General features: G+C 39.8%; 1 protein-coding gene across 9 annotated transcripts in view; it reads right to left on the bottom strand.

Moving 5' to 3' along the window:
• Positions 1–20481, bottom strand: part of mdga2a (MAM domain containing glycosylphosphatidylinositol anchor 2a) — a 932327-nt gene that overhangs the window by 538882 nt on the left and 372964 nt on the right. For 8 of the 9 annotated variants that reach the window (XM_043697346.1, XM_043697340.1, XM_043697341.1 and 5 more), the window contains exons 6-7: positions 14726–14800; positions 13299–13568 (exon numbers count right to left, since the gene is read on the bottom strand). In XM_043697346.1, the coding sequence (XP_043553281.1) occupies positions 13299–13568; positions 14726–14800 (345 nt within the window). The remainder of the gene's footprint in view (positions 1–13298; positions 13569–14725; positions 14801–20481) is intronic. The other variant, XM_043697342.1, reaches the window with a different exon arrangement.

Below are 20481 nucleotides of genomic sequence, written 5' to 3' on the forward strand. Positions count from 1 at the left end.
GTGGGGGGGGGGGGGGGGGGGGGGGGGGGGGGGGGGGGGGTGGGGGGGGGGGGGGTCAGGGTTTGGAGGGCGGGCAGGGTGAGGGCGGATGGGGTTGGGGGGCGGATGGGGTTGTAGGCAGGCAGGGGAGCGCGGCTCATGCGTGGTGTGCTGCTGCCTAGTCTCCTGAACAGGGAGCAGACGTCACAGAAATCTCCGAGCCCCAGAGGAAATCAATTAACCGAATAATCAATTACCCAAACGAAATAGTGCCCGCCCATTTCGTTCAGATAATTCCTCTGTATAGACCTCTTACGGAGTCTGAAAGGGTGGGTGCTGAGGATGTTGGTCTTGGCTGGGGATATAGAACTATACAGAGTCATGTGATAAGACATCGACTTTTTAGGAGTTCAGACAAAGCAAAGGTTCTGTGCTCAGTTCTTTGTGAATCTTTTGAATATTCTATCCCAAGGAGCCGTGGATGTTCAGTCATTCAATATATTCAAGAAAGAGAGTAATGGGGTTTTTGACACTAGATCACATGGGATTCAGGGTGAGCTTGCCAATTGGATTCAAAATTGGCTTTACAGAGAAGAGACAGAGGATGGTGGTGGAGGCTTGTTTTTGGGCTGGAGGACTTTGACTAGCGATGCTCCACAGGGATTTGTCCTGGTCCTGGTCCATTTTTGTTTGTCATTTATATAAATGATTTGGATGAGAATAAAGGAAGCATGGTTAGTAAGTTTGCAGATGACACCCAAACTCATGGTATAGTGGACAGTGAAGAAGAGATCTTGATCAATTGTGTCAATGGGCTGAGGAGTGAAAGATGGAGTTTAATTTGAATAAATACAAGGTATTGCATTTTGGTAAAACAAACAAGGGCAGGACTTATAAAATTAATGGTAGGGCCCTGGGTGGTGTTGTAGAAGAGACAGACAAATGGGTTCAGGTACATGAGTTTTTGAAATTTGTGATACAGGTAGAGTGGTTAGGAAGGTGTTTAGCCTTTGTTGCTCAAAACTTTGAGTATTGGAGATGGGACGTCATGTTGAGGTTGATTAAGAGGTTGGTGAAGCCTCTCGGAGTATTGTGTACAGTTCTGGTCTCTCTGTTACAGGAAGGATATTATTAAACTGGAGAGAGCGTTCAGGAAAGGTTTACCATGATGTTGCCTGGAATGGAGGATTTGAGTTATAAGGAGAAGCTGGATAAGTTCAGATTTATTCCACTAGAGCATAGGAGGTTGAGTGGAGACCTTATAGAGGTTAATAAAATCATAAGGGGCATAGATAAGGTGAATGTCAAGGGTCTTTTCCCTAAGCTAAGGGAATTTCAAACTGGGTGGGGGCATATATTAAAGGTGGGAGGAGAAAGATTTAAAAAGGACAGGACAGGCAACTTTTTTTACACAGAGAATGGTTAGTGTGTGGAATGAACTGTCAGAGAAATGGTGGATGCAGGTACAGTTCCAACATGTAAAAGGCATTTGGATAAGCACACGAATAGGAATGGTTTGGAGAGATAATGGGCCAAATGCTGGCAGGTGGGCCTGGTTTAGTATGGGAACATGGTCGGCGTGGACTGGTTGGACCAAAGGGTCTGTTTCCATGCTGTATGACACTATGACCCTATAAGTGATGAGATGTCATATTAATTGGGAATAATTGAGACCGGGATCTCAAAAACAAGTTTTTACAGTCAGCAGAATCACCAGCATCTGAATATGATTGGCATTTAACTATGAAAGGAGAAAGGGTACTGAAAGAGTGGATTTGGAATTGAGAAATTCAAATTGAACTTCACGCTCAGAACTGATAGTTACTTAATCTGTGATGATCTGAATATCACTGGCCTTTTCAAGTGGAAGGAAAGATGTGTATTCGGTCTGTGGACAAATATTTCAAATATCAGTGTGACTCGAAAACGTACTGAGATACACAAAAGTCCATGTTAGTGTGGTGACTGGAGAGAGATTTCATTGTTTTTGAAAGTCTAAAAAAACATGGCACATTTCCCAGGAACAATTAAGCCACAGATTTGTTTTGTATGAGGACAAGTCTTCAATTAATCATGCAACCAGAAAGACACAAGGATACCTGCCCCATGGAAACATTATGAAAACGGAATTGTTGTAAAGGAGTTAATTATCGATCATGGCTTGTAATCCACTGGTGTTGTCGCATCAGTTCCAGTGCTGATGAGAAATGCAGGAAATGTGATGAATGCAGTGTAGGTTTCAGTTATCCGTAGTAACTGGAAATCCATCCAAACAATCCTGTTTGCCTCAGCACCATGGAGAAACCGTGGAAATATGAGGATTGTGAGAAAGAATACTATTATCCATTCCAGCTGGAAATCTTTAGCAGTCATACTAGGGAGAGACCATTCACCTGCTCCATATATGGGAAGGGATTTTGTCTCCTTTTTTTAAACATATTTGTTGTTTTCCGATCTGCTGGAACTGCCCCAGAATCTAGAAAATTTTGGAAAATTATCTCAAGTAAAAGGAAGGAGGTATGACTCAGGTACAGGCAGTTGAGATCAAGGGAACCCCTGGAGATATAAAGGGGATACAGGAGCTTACTGAAGGAGGTGGTCAGGAGTCTGAAAAGGGGGAACAAGACAGCATTGGTTAAAAAGATTAGAGTGAATTCAAAAAGATAAAGGAAAAAGAAAAACCAGAGAGTAGGATCAAGGGCAGCATGGTGGCTCAGTGGCTAGCACTGTTGCCTCCAGAGACCTGGTTTCGATTCCAGCCTCGGGCGACTGTCAGTGTAGAGTTTGTACATTCTCCCTAAGTCTGTGTGGGTTTCCTCTGGGTGCACTGGTTTCTTCTCACAATCCAAAATTGCACAAAGTAGGTAAATTGTCCATGCTGAATTGCTCATAGTGTTCAGGGATGTGTAGGTTAGGTGCATTAATCAGGGGTAAATATTGGAAAATGGGTTGGGGGAAGAAAATGGGCCTGGGTGGGTTACTCTTCAGAGAGTCGGTGTGGACTTGTTGGGCTGAAGGGCCTGTTTCCACACGATAGGGATTCTAAGATTCTATGTCAGTGTAGGGGTTGAAGATCAACCATAATCTTATTAAATGGTTAATAAGGCCTGTGAATGACTGTATCTGCTCATATTTTTAATGTATATATCTAATAGATTTGGCTTCCTTTTGGTCATGTGATTCTAATGTTGTTGTTCCATGTTCCAGCTATAGATTGTGGAGTCTGGGGACACTGTCAGTAAAATAGACCATTTTTATTTGCAGCACTGTAACATACCTCAGAGGTATGTCATTCACATTCACATTTTACAGCATATTGCCCTTTTTAGTTCTCAGATAGCAAGCATTCGCATTGTTAAGGCCAAAGGGATTTGGGCTTGATTCAGTCTAGGTTTTTATGGGGGAAAGAGATAGCCATAATTTTAATCCACATATATACTTTGAAAGGTCAAATTCAAAACCTGACAAGAAGACTGCAAGTATAGGAAGAATGAAATAATGGAATAAAAGAAAGAGTAAATCATCAACAGTAAATGTTAGCTCAGCAAGCATGTTCAAATTTCTTATTTGTTACAGGTGGTGTCTATTCAACTAAAATTTACTTCAAACAGACCAGATGTCAAAGCTTCCCTTTGAGTCAGTGGAAATCAAATCTGAATCAGTGTATGTTTCCAAACCTTCTTTAATTTCTATAGATTTAGAGTGGGATGCTGGAAAAGAACAGCAAGTCAGGCAGCATCCGAGAAGCAGGAGAATTGACATTTTGGGCATAAGCTATTCTTGATGAAGGGCTTATGCCCAAAATGTTGATTCTCCTGCTCCTCGGATGCTGCCTGACCTGCTGTGCTTTACCAACACCCTACTCTCGACTCTGATCTCCACCATCTGAAGTCCTCACTTTCTTCAAGTATCAAATTTAGTCAATGTAATTAGACTCACTGGAAAAAAAAGTGAGATATTTCTGGTGGAACAATCCAAGTGGACATCCTAGTGTACTATAAGAAATTTATAATTTCAGATTTCTGCAACATCACATTTACTTGTGTGTCTCATCCAAAGATTGCTGCTTGAATATTTGCATTAAATAGGTTTGCTAAAATCAATATCTGTGAAATATATTCTCCTCCTCCTTCAAATATTTTTCAAAATGATCTCCACCTTACTAGTTGATCGTGAAAACCACAGCTCTATTTCTTGACCCAATTTCAATGTGAACTTAATATATATGCAAACTTCCTCAAACCAGAGTCATTTTAATTTAAATGTAAACCATCAGAACTGAAGACTGAGGAGCTCACAAGTTTAACATTTTTAATGATATCTCTTTGAATTTCTTGGAAATTCTCTCTCATTGATACATCCCCTGAAAGCTGATTCCCAAATTAATTTGTCAGAATCTTTCATTATCTAAAGGCTCCAACAGTCTATTATTCTTATGTTCAAATGCATGTGCATTCCCACAACAGATATTCAGAATTTTCTTTTCAGAAAGAAACCTAATTACTCACTGTGGCAATGTAAAACATATTTTCTGTATCTGATTAGATTACCTACAGTGTGGAAACAGACCCTTCGGCCCAACAAGTCCACACCGACCCTCCGAAGAGAAACCCACACCCCTATATTTACCCCAGACTAATCCACCTGACACTATGGGCAATTTAGCATGGGCAATTTAGCATGGGCAATTCACCTAACCTGCACATCTTTGGACTGTGGGAGGAAACCGGAGCACCCAGACACAGGGAGAATGTGCAAACTCCACACAGACAGTTGACCGAGGCGGGAATTAAACCCAGGTCTCTGGCGCTGTGAGGCAGCTGTGCTAACCACTGTGCCATCCATATCTGTCAGATAATTTTTCATGACATTTGAAAGGTGACCTCATTGAATAATATATGATTGTTATTTTATTCCTCTAGCCAGCTAATAAATTACCACCAGATAGAGTTGTACAAAATGTAGACAAAAAGTATTTTGGTTCTCGTTAATTTTTATTATTAGGAGATGGTGGTGTCAGAGTAATTTTGCTGGATTGGTATTCTAGTGGCTCCAATGACATGGCTTCAAATTTGACTGTGCAGATGGTGGAATTTAACTTAATTAATAAAAAAAATCTAGAATTGAAAGCTAATGTCTGTATTGATGAGCATGGAAATTATTATCTGCTGTTGGGAAAACTCACCTTGTTCACTAAGAGAAGGACATCTGTCATCCTTTTCTGGTCTGGCCACCACATGACTTTCAGATTCATGGTAATGGTTGACAATTATGCATCCTCCAAAGTAGCCTGGGAAATCACTCAGTTCAAGAGCAATTAGGGATAGGCAACAAATGCTGGAAATACCAGTAATGCTCACATCCCAGGAAAAAATAAATAAAAACTCCAATAATTCTATTGTGCATCTTCAAAGTATATAAACTATGTCAGTAATTGTGAGACAAAAGCTAGGAAACTAGTCCAAAGTTGAGAAAGTTTATTGCATGTAGCCTCAAGTGTTAACCTTTCTAAGCTGAGTCTAACTTTACAGAAATGTTATAAAAGAACTAATAATTGTGTAAACTAAAATTATTTCTTTTTTACTAACAATAGTTGCTCCAATAATATTGCAACATGCCTCATATGGTTTTATATGTTTTTGTATAATTATGCATCTAGGAATGAAAAAAAAAGTCATTTTTTGAGATCTGAATATTTTGAGATTTTAGTACACCTTTAATATCTCCACCAATAGTAAATTAGCACTTGTGGGGATAAGGTTTGAGAAGAATTAATACACTATCTTATTTTATAAGTGAAATAGAGAGCAACTATCGTAACCAGCCTCATCGATTTCAAACGGCACAAAATACCAGTTACCTTCAAAGAATGATATGAAATAAGTGGTATGTCATGCTTTCTTTATCAATTGGTTTTTCTTATTCAAACAATTGGTCTTCTACCATTCCTCTAGCATGTCTGGCTTTACCTAAAGCATCAAATATTCTTTCTTTTAAAACTTAACTCTATTGTGAGCTTTCTCTCTTTTTACATCTCTCCAGTCACACTTTAGGATAAAAGGGTTGTTCAGATACAATGGTTATGAGGTATTTTTCCTCAATTACCGAGACAAGCCAGAAGCACATTATTATTTAGTTTATGGGGAGAGCAATTAGCATTGATTGGGAATGACCACTTTGCGTCTGGAGGCCATTTTAAAAAGGAGTGCAAGAATGTGTTGTTTAAAAAGACAATTAAAAGTAACTAACTAATGTGCAAACTTGTTTCCTCCGAAGCAATGTGCAGAGTCATTGAATGTACCTTTCTTGCAACCATAGTTCGTTTGCTGAGCTAAACATTTGCAAATGTTTAAATTACACTCAGGTCTCCAGTAAAACAGTTTGCTTAATTTAAACTTTAACATAAAAAAAACTCTGCTGTTCTCACCAAATAGAATTAAATAAAAATGTGAAGCCCACACAAAACAAAAGAAACCAAAGCCTGTAGGAAACGTGCATGGGAAACAGTTGCAAAAAAAAAATCAATTATAATTCCTTTAAGAGATCCATCAGACATGAAGCTTCCCTTTATACCCACTTCAGATCAATTCACATCATGACCCCATCTTAAACTGAATAAAATTCTGCAGTTTCATTTAAATCTATTTAAATGCATTCTAACATTTAAATTAAACTATTGAAATTTAGATGACTGGAAGGTCATGTGCATGCCAATGGGTATAAATCTGGTACATGCTTTCTCTCCAATTTCCCAATCACCATTAGTCTGTTCCACCTTCTACACTAGCAGTCATGGCAACTGATCATAAACTCCCACCAGAGAATGCTGTACAGCACAAGCTGAATCTTTGAAGCACAATTAATGAGCAGACAGTATTTGATGAGATTGACATTTTACTCATACAGAATGATGAGTAAGCCTTATGTGCAACTCTGAAGCTCATTTGGAATGCTTGCAAACCTTAAGAATACATTTATATCTTCCACCAATTTCCATCACATCTGTTTCTCCTGCTTTCTACTCTCACTTCAGCCATTCTAATTCATTTCACCATATTTCTCTGCTATTTTTTATTTTCCTCCGTTCCACTTTTGCTCATTCTCTGAATGTTTCTTTTTACACTTTTCAGTTATTCCATGCTCTTCCACACATTTTCCACATTCTCCTCCTTCCGAATCCCACTCTTCTTCTTGGCCTACGACTTTACATTGAAGTAATGAGGAGACAATCTCGTTTTCCTCCCTCCACTCTTTGCTCGTTCACATCTTTCCCTCTCTCAGATAGGAGAGGTGACCTAAAAGTACTGAGTGGCTGATTAGAGTCACCAACACTGAGCTTTGCAGGATTGTGGATCCTTAACCACAGGACAAAACCAGAGCTGCCAGATGTCAGCTTACAGTGCACCTGCTAAGAAGGCCAACATGTTTTTTATCAAGTTTATTTAAATTCCCACAATTGCACAGGGTTTTTCCAGAGGTAAGCATGTTTCATTAACAGCACCAACTCATTGTAATTTTATTTATAGCATTGTGTGGGAGGAATCCATTAAGTTGGAGCTCCACTAACCAGATGAAACTAGAAATCAAGGATGTTCATTCTACTTTTGATGTACGGCTACAAAATATCCATAGGACTAGAAAACGTTCCCACTGAAACTGCTCAATACAACTTTGTGTGAGATTGTGATCCTCACAGATTTTTGTGATGCCTGTCCAATGTGGATGTAAACCGTGGTCAAGTTATTCGCAACCTGAATGATAATGCTTTTCCATCTTTGGCACATTCACAGCTAACATTTCTCTTTCACTAGCATTCCTTTCAATTTACACCCTTCTCTCACCTTCTCAGGCTTCATCTCTGGTTCTGACCTTCCCCAGCCTCTTTCACGATTTCTGATGAAGGAACAATTGGAAACCTAGCTGTGCAACATCCCTTGGGACTATAAGAAGATAGAATTCTTCATTCAACTAAATTGTCATGTGGTTGACTCTGAGACTCCGTTCCTGAATTTAAATAAGATGTGAAGTTGCCATAGTCACAGAGGACTGATCTTTCATGAGAGAGATGGCTGACAAGGGTTGATGTGGAGAAGCCAAAACCTTCATAGTAACTTCAGCTGGTGTGGGAATTCAACACTGGCTGCTGCGTCAGTTTGCAGTACAAACCAGCCATCCAGCTAACCAGCTAACTGACTCCCTTAAATATGGGAAATTACAATGCTAGGAGAAAGTGAGGTCTGCAGATGCTGGAGATCAAAGTTGAAACTTTATTGCTGGAACAGCACAGCAGGTCAGGCAGCATCCAGGGAACAGGAGAAGGGCCTGTGCCCGAAACGTCGAATCTCCTGTTCCCTGGATGCTGCCTGACCTGCTGTGCTGTTCCAGCAATAAAGTTTCAAATTACAATGCTAACCTTGCTAATGCTGATCTTGCCAACTGCACTCTCTGTGCAATGTAACTTGTAGGCAGGCCTCTGTCTAAGTCTTTCTGATCTGCACATCCTTTCTTACTATGATCTGCCTGTACAGCTCGTAAATGAAGCTTTTCATTGTACTTCGATATACGTGACAATAAATAAATAAAATAAATTAAATACAATGGTATTCGGCATGAGCTGCCTGAGAGACATTGGGGAACATACCTGAAAAAGATGACAGTGGATAGGTAATGATAAACATTTGAGGGGCAGCTGGATTAACTGCAACAATTATTCATTGCTGTCTGGCGCAAAAATAAAACATTGAAGGTGGTCATGGCAAACAAAAGAAACTTAGGATAGGATTAGATCCAAGGAAGAGGCTTACAAATTGGCCAAAGAAAAACAGACCTGAGGACAGGGAGTAGTTTCAATTTCAGCAAAGTGAGGCAAACGGATTGATTAAGAGGGATAAAATAGAATACAAAAATAAGATTGCAAGGAACCTACAAACTGAGTGGCCATCTTGCAAGATTCTCCAAACTCTGGAACAGTTCCGTTGTAGGGTAGCTCACGTAACCCCATTACTTAAAAAAAAAAGGACAGAAGGAAAATGCAATTATAGACTGATTAGCCTGACATCAATAGCGGAGAATGTATTAGAATCCATTGTAATTGATTTAATAACCAAACACTTGGAGAACAATGACAAGGCCAGACAGAGTCAGCATGGACACATGAAAGGGAAACCATGATTGACAAATCTGCTGGAATTTTGAGGATGCAATGAACACAATTGATAAAAGAAAGTCAGTGGGTGTGAGTTACTTGGAGTTTCAGAAGGCTTTCATATGTTCCCACGTAAATAAAATTAAAGCTCATGGGATTGGGGGTAATGTACTAACCTGAACAGAGAATTGGTTGACAGACAGGAAACAAACAGTAGGAATAAAGTGGCAGTCAGTGATTAGTAGGTACTGCACAGATCAGCACTTGGACCCCAGTAATTTGTAATATGCATTAATGATTTAGATAAAGGAAGTAAATATAATAACGCCAGGTTTACAGGTGACACAGTGGGTGAACTGTGAGGAGGTTGCAGAGATGCCTCAGACTGATTTGGACAAGTTGAATGAGTGAGCAAATGCATTGGAGATTAAGTTAATGTAGATAAATGTGAGTTTATTCACTTTTACTAGCAAAAACAGGAAGGCAGATTATGATCCGAATGGTGATAGGTTGGATGGTACATCGAGACGTGGGTGTCCTTATACTTCATTTACTGAAAGTAAGCATGCAGGTGGAGAAGCAGGAAAATAGTATGTTGGCCTTCATAGCAAGAGGCTCAATTATGGGAGCAGGGATGTCTTGCTGTCAATGTACAGGACCTTGGTGAGACCACTGTCAGTGTATTGTAAAGCATTAAGATGTAGCAGTGCAACAATGGTTTACCAGACTGATTCCTGGGATGGCAGGACTGATGTGAGAAGTTAGTAGGACTATATTCTCTCCCAAAACCAAATCCTTACTTTCTACCTCATTTACTTCCACATTGAACAAATAACCCATTGTTAGATCCACCCTCTCCAGTATGATGGAACCACCAATTACATTTTTCTCTAAAGAATTTGAAAGGGACCTTTCCCTCGGCAACAGCCTGATCTATTCCTCAATCACTCTCTTGCCTTCCCTTTGTACTTTATCATGAAAACACAGGAAAGACCATCAATAAACGTGGGGATCATAAGTATTAATCTATCAAGATGGACTATCATCAAAGATCTGCTTGAATGGCAGAGCAGGCTCGATGGGTTAAATGGCCAACTCCTGCTCCTACTTCCTGCATTCCAATGAAATGCAACCCTTTTGATGTCCACTTTTCTCACTCTCCAGAGCCTCATGCACTCCTTCCAAATGAAACAATCATTTACTTGTACTTTATTCCAAGTCAGAATACAGTATTCACAGTTATGATTGGTCTCTTTTACACAAGGGATGTCAAACACTGCTTGAGTGATTACTTTGAGAAAAGTTCTATTCTATCTACAAGCTTCATCCTGAGCTTCCAATTGCCTGTCATTTTAAATTTCAGTCCCAGTCCCATTCTGAAATCAATGCCTTGGCCTTTTGCACTGTTGCAATGAATCTCAATGTAGTCTCAAGGAACAGAACCTCACCCTTGACTAGGCAATCTAGCCTTCCAAACACAAACAATTCGAAATCATAGCTGTACTGCCAATAATTGCAAACAGAAGTTGTAGGTTATAATTATCCTATTGCCATTTTAACCTTTTTCTGTCCCTGATTTTGTCCCGTTACGTTACAATCTCTTTCTGCCTTCCATCATCAACACTTCGGTAATCAGTCTCTCCTGACTCCCACCACATAAAATATTCTTACCCAGGCTTCCATGTGCTAAGCAGCCTGGAAAGTCTCTGACAGGCCTTTTCCCAACGACATGCAGTCTTTGACTGAGTGGGCTAACAAAATCTAATGGTATTGTAGATGAAAAACATGGTTGCAAACTACATTAAAATTTTACAGGGAACCTCTTTCAAATCTTGTGATGAAGGCCACTGATTAGAAACCTCAAGCAAGCAGAATATAGAATGTTCAGACACACTTTCTTTTTAATAGTGAAGTTTCATTTAGATCAGAAGCAGGTGAAATGGCAGGGAAATAAAAGAACACTTGAAGGTTGCCACAGATGAGAGCCTTGTTTGAGTCTGAGGGATGGAAAAAATTATAAAGGAAATGAAGATCTACAGTTAGGACTGGGAGAAAGTGGGCCAAGCACATTCTCCATCATTAACATAGGGAGAGACTGTAATGAGGAATACTGTATTGTAACAGCCAGCCTTGACCAAGTGTTAGAATTAATTTATGAACGTTTGTAAGTCTTTTTTTCCCAAGTGACACCTTAGAAGATACACAAGCACATGAATGAAGTTACAAATAATTTTAACTCCAATTGTTATTTAGAGTCTCTGAACTATTACATTTTCATTGTATTGGTCACTTTCTTCCGGTTTCTAAAATATAATGAGAGTGACTGAGCAATCAAAGAGAGCAATCCGCATTACAAAATTCAGATGGTCAGTTAAGGGCTAAGCAATGATCATTCAACAGAAGGAACTTTACCGTCTGGTACAGTACCTAACACACCAGACGATGATTTATGTAGGGAGATCACGACAGCATTCGAGACCATAGATCAAATAGCCAATAAAATGTATCCCTCTAGAAGGAGCTCAAGAGCAGCTCACAGAACTACTCAAACCCTATTCAGCAGAAGGGGAGCCATAGAAACTGCATAATACATTCCATATCAATATTTATTACATGCAAAAAATATTAAAAATAAACTTTTATTAAAATGACACAGCAGCACTGCAACTGATAATCATTGAGAATGAAACTATATAACAAATGTAACAAGTAAAATCCCTCCATTAATGCAACAAAATGGAAAGCAGCAAAGCCCACAGTAAATATATAATCTAATGGTAGTAATGATGCATAGGAGGGTACCTATTGTGGATTTTAGATCACCAGTGTTTATTGCAGGATTCATCTTCACCTTGTGCCAAAAATAAAAACCTATAATAAAGAGCACACATTTGAGTTCATTCTGTCTAACAAGCCAGTGTCCTGGATCTCTCATTGTCACCCTGGACTTCATCTATTCTATTTCTGCTGTTTAAGCACCAGATATTCTAATGAACAAGACTTTCTTAAATATATGGATTTCTTCAGAAAATGAACTTTCTTATCATGTCCTTATCCAGTATGTTATGTTTAAAAGGGTCCCTAAAATCAGCTATCTAAAGACTACCACCACATTACGTGTTAGGAGTCAAATGCTGCATTTCAACATTTCAAAATAGGATCATTTATTCATCAGATAAGTCTGGTTTTAATAATGCTTCCTAAATATCAGTTAGGAGTATTTTGTTTTATTAAAAGTACCATTGTGTATATTATTCGTTGCTTATTTACCACTTAAAGCAGTACCTCATGTTATCTTACAAATTCTGCATCCGTCCCTGCCAACTATTTGGAGCACTAACTTCATGTATCTTTCAGTGTACTTGTCTTCCAGTTTGTAGACTTCAATGTAACTGGTTTACAGAGCAATTTGTGTTCAACATCATCGCAATAAAAATATTGAACATTTCTCATCTAGCGTATGTTTTAATTCTGAGCACTGGACACCTGCAAAGATAGATTCACAGCACTGTATTAACATGGACTGTTTATATAACAACTCATGTTGAATGATATCAAGTCACTTCAATTACCAATAGTTTCTCTTCATTGAGGATTCCATGTAAAGAGGGCTATGCACAATATAAACTCAAATTGTCAATCAGAATTCAAATTGGACCCCTTATGATATACAAATTCAAAGTTTTACCTCCTAGTGTGCTGAAGCTAGTTATTGTATATTGAATGGGTGAGGGCTCTGGTTATTGCAGTAGAATTTCCAACAAAGGGCAACAAATCAATAATTGACAAAATAATCCTTTGGTGTTCCCAATTAGCTTTCATCTTTTTCTCGCTCCTCCATTCAGTTGCTCTGCTGAGATAGAGTTGCAACTCGTCATTCTTCCTGCTTGAATCGAAACAACCAGTATCTATGGGCTTCTGGGTGCCTGTGCCTGTCCCTGTCCACATTGTCTGCTCAAACAGTGCACCATCAGCAGGAATTGCTTCATGGCAATCAGAAACAGGGGCTCAAGACAACATGTTCCTCCATAGAGCATGGGCAGTAGCACCAATTGCAGTACTGCTTACTGTCCCAATTGAATTAAGCTAACCTACATAAGATAAAATGCTCTCAGCACCATAATAGCATGATTATCTTGAAACAGACATATCTTGAGACATAAAGCTTCCTTACCTCTTACAGTGATTGTACTCGACTTTTTGGCAGGGTTGCCCACATTGTTGTTAGCGAGACAACTGTAAGCTCCGGCCTCCTCTACATTGATTGAATGCAACGTTAAGGTCCCTCCTTTTAACACACTTGTTTTTGGAAGAGGTCCAATGGCCTTGATCCAGGTTAGGGTGGGAGGGGGGTCTCCGCCAGTCGTGACACACACCATGGAAAGTGAATCCCCAGGGTTTACTACAATATGCTCAGGAACCAACAACTTGATGGAAGGGGAAGCTGTAAGGAAAAAAAATCAATGGAAGAAATATAAATATGGATGCTTAGTCATCTTTTATCAAGTCTGCAAAGAACACACTTTTACTCAAAAATTTAAATTTTACATGGTGACAGACAGCTTCATAAAAGCCCAGTAATTAGATGATCATTCGTTTAAAAAGGATCATTTCTATTGCCTGTGATACATTCACCATAAAAGCATTATTATTAGTGAGAAAAAAAACAAACATTAAATAGTTCACTCTTATTTTGAATTCTACTATTGAGCAATTAGTTATGTTAAGAGCTGCAAAACCAATTTGTAGGATATCAGTGAAGCCATTTACTGACATTCCTGGTCATTGATGTCAAAGCAGCATCTCGAGCCAAGTGTGGACACTCAAATGAACCATCTCTATTGGGTGAAATGAGGGAATCCGTTTAAAATAGGATCATTTATTCATCAGATAAGTCTGGTTTTAATAATGCTTCCTAAATATCAGTTGGGAGTATTTTGTTTTATTAAAAGTACCATTGTATATATTATACGTTGCTTATTTACCACGTAAAGCAGTACCTCATGTTATCTTACAAATTCTGCATTCGTGCAACATTTTAGATAAAACAGGAGAAGCATGCATTAGAGTCTAGGGGCAGCATGCAGCTCTATCCTGTTCCATTAGATATTTCTGAAGTGGTTTGACAAAAATGATGAGCACACAGCTGCATGAATGCAAGTTGAATGTCAGGATCTTGGATTTTAGGTTTACATAACCTACCAAAGTCTAAACTCAATAGTTCTACCCCCTTCAGTGGACTATCACAATTTAAGTCCTATTTAGTGTGGGAAGCATTAAAATGAAGGTTCTTGCCCTGCTGAGATTAAAGTGACTGATTGACAATTTCCATGCAGCCTACATAAATATCTTGCCTGTCAATCATGATTATATTTCAAAGCATATCAGGGGACAAGTCTTAAGACTAATCGTGAGTCTCAGATGCTCTCTGTAAGCAATGTGTATTAGAGGGTGTTTCAGTGCAGGAGTGGCAAACTGTGTTGCAAATGACATTTTAAAACCCTGTGAGGCATAGCTAATTGTCTTTCTTTGTAAATAGTTCTTCAATGTTCAAGATTGATTTTAGTAAGAACAATAATGGGCTCATTCAATTGGAATCACCTGGAAATCGCTGGTTTGAAGCCTGGTGGTCTCTGTCTATTTTTAGTCCTGATTTCTCAGTGGAGTGTTCTGGACCTGCAGGGAGTGCATGTCATTATTCATCTTTCCCATTGGTAATAATCAAGCCGGCTGGTACATGTGGCATATGAAGGTCATTGTGCCTGAAGCAGCAGCTTGTTTTCCTACCGATAATGTTTCTGCACAGAGGCTCATAGAAAGATATTATTTGTCAGTAACTCATCCTGGTTTAGCATATTCATTGTAATTCAATAGCTGCTTTTCACCAGCCATGGAGGTAAAGTCAATAGGCTAGATATCATACTCTATTTACTGAGAGCAATTGCTTCCCACAAACAACACAAATATCCCAGACACCACATACAGTTTAAAGACTATCATGTGACCAACAAGATAAAATTGTGGTGTAACTTTTCCTTAATACTGAAATCTTCGTCAGGAGTAGGCATAGTGAGTGCTGCAATCCCATAACTGTATAGCAATGAATTCACTTCAAATATATTGTTCTTCATTGGGCGTAAAACATTTTGGAACACACGGGGATCATGAAAGGCACTGTCTAATGCGAGTTACTTTTTTTTCCATTTTATTCATTGTAGCATCATTGATGGGATTTTATCCATCCTTTTTTCCCAAGCTGCTGATCAGTCATGTATAAAGTTGAGTCAATGCAGATGTTACACCATGCAAATCATTTTCACAGCAATACAATAAGGAAACAAAGCTTGGAGATGGTTCCTCTACACTGTCAGAACTATTGCCTGTTTTTGTTCATTCCAACATGCATTCAGCTCTCTATGTTTATCACAACAACCTTCACCATTTTTTTTTTGCAGCATCAATATTATTTCTTGTCCCTGTGGGAGTACGATCAAGATATTCATGGATCATGTAAATTGATGTGGAGGCAAATAGAGAGGAGGACAGCTGTAAGGAGAAGGATAGAAAAAGACTACTCAGATGGGCAGAGAAGTGGAAAATGGAATTGACCCCAGGAAACTGCAAAGTAATACACTCAGGAGGACTATTATGGCAAGGGATTACACTATGAATATTAGGTCCCTGGGAAGTACTGAACATCAAGAGGATCTTGATGTGTATATCCATAGATCAGAAGGTAGCAGGGCTAGCAAATAAAGTGATTAAGAAAGTGTATGTGATATTTGCCTTTATTGATAAAGCTTAGATTTCATTTATTTTTAGTACAGATTCTAGCATCTGCAGTAAGTTGCTCCGAATTAAAATACGAGGGCAAGGAAGTTATGCTGGAACTGTATAAAATGTTAATTAGGCCACAACAGGAGTAGGGTGAGCAGTTATGGTCACCACATGATATGAAGGATGCAATTGTACTGGATAGGGTACAGGAGGACTTACATGAATGCTGTCTGAGCTGGGAGGTCTGAGCAATAAGAAAAGATTGGAGAGGCTGAGTTTGTTCTCCTTGGAGAAGCAAAGTTTAAGAGAGGACCATAAAAAGATGTATAAGATGATGAGCTGCATAGATAGGATAGATTGAAAGCCATTTTTTTCCATTATTAGAGGGGGTTGATAACCAAGGAGCAGAGATTTAAGGTAAGAGGTAGAAGGCTAAGAGAATGGAAGAGAAACTTTTGTTTGAGGGTCTGGAATAAACTGCCTGAGAGGGTCGTTCCATCAGCAACTTTGAATTTAAGCAGTATTTAAATTTTTACTTGTTTTGGCTTGGCCTCCAGGTCTGAGTCAAGAGCTAGAAAGTTAGATGTACTCAGATTATGTTGACCAGTGCCAAATGTCTCCTGTGCTGTAAAAGTCTTTGAGTCTATGAGTTAAGATTTTGAAAAGTTGAGAAACTCTTACTGAGTGAGAGCACTATATACAATTGCAGAGAGTAGCTATGTTGGAGGCTTTGCAATGATACATGAATTCTTGTCTTGCAAAATGGAGTATGTGCATTATGTAATGTGAAAATTTCTACAGCAATTTGAGTATCCACATCAATAACACATACAACAGCTGACTCGCAAAATTAAACTACACCATTTCTCATCTGAATGCACGTAATACTGAAAAAGTTACCTCCAAAAATCAATGAACTAAACAGTGCCCAACACTGTCCTCCCAAACACTAGATCTAATGGAAATTTAGATTATTTGTTTTGCTGTGTCTTCATTGTGTATTGAAAATCTAACCAAGAGTGTTATCCCTGTTAATGTTGCAACTCTAGACACATAAGTAAGCTGCTTTGGTTGGTGCTAAGCTCAGTTATTAAGGCTAATGAAATGGTATTTGCATCAGTTCAGCTGGTGGCACTTAAACAGCAAAGGATTCTGTGCATTAGCATCCTGAGGGCTTTTAACCTCAGAAAATGACTCTGCCTGGAGTTTGAAAGGCCACATAAATCAATATAATAGATGCAAACCACTCATAACCGAGAAATCAAACACAGTGTATTGCTGACAGTAATGTGGTCTGTAGACTGCTTGGAATCACTTGCTGCTTCCAGAAACCCTTGTAACCCTGTAGTACAAAGCTCATCTTTCACTGTGTGCCTCTAATGTGCTCATTGAAAGCATTCAAACCTCTGTTTGTTTGATGATGCTTGGCACCTGTGTTGGGTTACACTGCCAAGGTGTGAAGCAATAATTGCAACTAAATGCCAGTACAGTCGCTTATCCCTTTGCTTGTAAATTTTGGTCAGGTTTCTTTTGGCTGCTGCAGGAAAGATGGTAATCAAGTATCTGATCCACCTCAGTAATCACTTTATGGATGGATAGGGGCAACAAAACAAATAGGTCAAGATACCACTGTGAGTGCGAATGCGGTTATTATGGTAACAAAAACTAAACCAGTGCTAAGAATTCCTTCATTATAATAATGATCTTGTAGCATTTGAAACACGTTACTAAGATCATGATGTTGAGTCATGTAAACAGAATTATCCTCTACTTTTAGTCTGTAACAACAATTTTACTGGAGAGCAGCTGATAGTTCAAGTTTCAAGGCCTAACCATTTAACTTGCATATAAACACTTAACAACTGGAGCTCCTCAGAGAATTATAGAAAAGTATTGGTCTATAATGGTTTAGATTTTGCTGTGAGCTAGCAAGGTTCAGTTTTCACCATTCACCTTGCTTACAGCTGCCCACAGATCTTTTGCAGGTTTATTGGCAATGATTCCCAGTAATCCTTTGCCAATTTGAATTCAGTGTCCTGTGAAGGACACCTCTGTGGGGTCGATGGAAAGGACAAGTAATCGGGAGACTTCTCAATCAAACAAAATTAAAGCACTTTCAATGAGGTCCAGGATCAGTAAAGAAGTAGTAAGCAAAAACAAATTACATGTAAATTATATTTGAAGAACAATTAAGATTAATAAATGCAAATGGGAATGAGAGAAAGATATGCAAGAGAAAGACAGGAAAACATTTTCAAAAGAAAAAGAAAACACAAATTTAATTTCTTTATGAGTGCAAGGGACTATATGCATAAATTATTTTTTTCAAGGTTAGAGAGATTGTTCAGCTGCCCAAAGGTGCACAGATGCTGAAAGAAGATTAAGCTCAAATTGGCTATAATAGAATCCTACATCAAATACAGCATCCATTTGGTCCATCATGACTTTTCTGGCTCATTAAAAATGTTATCCTATTAGTTTCATGCCCTACCTCTAATTTGTGTATTTACTTGACTACACTCAACGTTGGCTGCATGCATGTTGGCTCATTTATTCTTTAATCGGTCTTCAAGTGTTTGACTGTGTTGTGCATGCATTCTTGTCAAGGAGAAGGTGTATGACTGCAGCCCTTGCATATTTAAAAAAAAACACATTTCTATAACGGCCAAAAACTTCCCTAACCTGTGCTGTTTCTACCTTCAAAAGCTGCCTTAAAACATAACTTTTTAATCTTCAGTAACATCCTCTAACTATCCTGCTGTTCCAACTTTGCCTCAAACCATAAAGTATCTTTGCATAGTCTTGGAGATTCCTATCAAAGCAGGGTTCAAGCCTCCAATTGCAATTTTTTTATATGCCAAGTCAGGGCTGCATGACATGCATTGACACTTCAGGCAATTCTTGCTGTTTAGGATGTAGGTTTGCTCACTGAGCTGTAGGTTTGATATCCAGATGTTTCATTACCTGGCTAGGTAACATCGTCAGTGGTGACCTCCAAGTGAAGTGAAGCTATTGTCTCCTGCATTCTATTTATATGTTTGTTCTGAATGGGGTTCCTGGGGTTTGTGGTGATGTCATTTCCTGTTCGTTTTCTGAGGGGTTGATAGATGGCATCGAGATCTATGTGTTTGTTTATGGCGCTGTGGTTGGAGTGCCAGGCCTCTACGAATTCTCTGGCATGTCTTTGCTTAGCCTGTCCCAGGATTGATGTGTTGTCCCAGTCGAAATAGTGTTTTTTTTCCCTCCGTGTGTAGGGCTACGAGGGAGAGAGGGTCGTGACTTTTTGTGGCTAGCTGGTGTTCATGTATTCTGGTGGCTAACTTTCTTCCTGTTTGTCCTACGTAATGTTTATGGCAGTCGAGATTAGATTATTAGATTACTTTACAGTGTGGAAACAGGTCCTTCGGCCCAACAAGTCCACACCGACCCGCCGAAGCGCAACCCACCCATACCCCTACATTTACCTCTTACCTAACACTACGGGCATAGCCAAATCACCTGGCCTGCACATCTTTGGACTGTGGGAGGAAACCGGAGCACCCGGAGGAAACCCCCGCAGACACGGGGAGAATGTGCAAACTCCACACAGTCAGTCGCCTGAGGCGGGAACTGAACCCCTTGGGTCTCTGGCGCTGTGAGGCAGCAGTGCTAACCACTGTGCCACCGTGCCGTCCTTGCATGGAATTTTGTAGACGACATTGGTTTTGTCCATGGGTTGTACTGGGTCTTTTAAGTTTGTTAGTTTTTGTTTGAGAGTGTTGGTGGGTTTATGTGCTACTAGGATTCCGAGGGGTCTTAGTAGTCTGGCTTGATGATGAGATCGGGATTGGAGCAGAGGGAATGTAGGGCTGCACGTTGTGATGGTGAAAGGTTGGGGCAGCAGTTGGAAATGAAGAGGTCGAGGGCAGGTAATAGGCCAGTGCGGGGTGTCCAGGTGGAGGCAGGTAATAGGGCAGCGCGGGATGTCCAGGTGGAGGCAGGTAATAGGCCAGCGCGGCATGTCTTATCCCCTCTAGTCCAGGAACTCCCCACAAACGTTCGAGACACTACCCATGCCCTTTACCTCCTCCAAGACTTCCATTTCCCTGGCCCCCAATGCCTCATCTTCACCATGAATATCCAACTCCTCTACACCTCCATCCGCTATGACCAGGGCCTCCAAGTCCTCAGTTTTTTCCTCTCCCGACGTCCCCAATAGTACCCTTCCACCGACGCTCTCATTAGTTTGGCTGAACTGGTCCTCACCCTTAACAATTTCTCCTTCGAATCCTCCCACTTCCTCCAGACCAAAGGGGTAGCTATGGGCACACGTATGGGCCCCAGCTATGCCTGTCTCTTTGTTGGCTATGTAGAACAATCGATCTTCCGTAATTACACCGGCACCACTCCCCACCTCTTCCTCCACTACATTGATGACTGCATTGGCGCCAACTCGTGCTCCCGCGAGGAGGTTGAGCAATTCATCAACTTCACCAACACATTCCACCCTGACCTTAAATTTAACTGGACCATCTCTGACACCTCCCTCCCCCTCCTGGACCTCTCCATCTCCATCAGTGACGACAGACTTGACACTGACA

Source organism: Chiloscyllium plagiosum, chromosome 10 (genome assembly GCF_004010195.1).
Source record: "Chiloscyllium plagiosum isolate BGI_BamShark_2017 chromosome 10, ASM401019v2, whole genome shotgun sequence".
NCBI classification, from domain to species: domain Eukaryota; kingdom Metazoa; phylum Chordata; class Chondrichthyes; order Orectolobiformes; family Hemiscylliidae; genus Chiloscyllium; species Chiloscyllium plagiosum.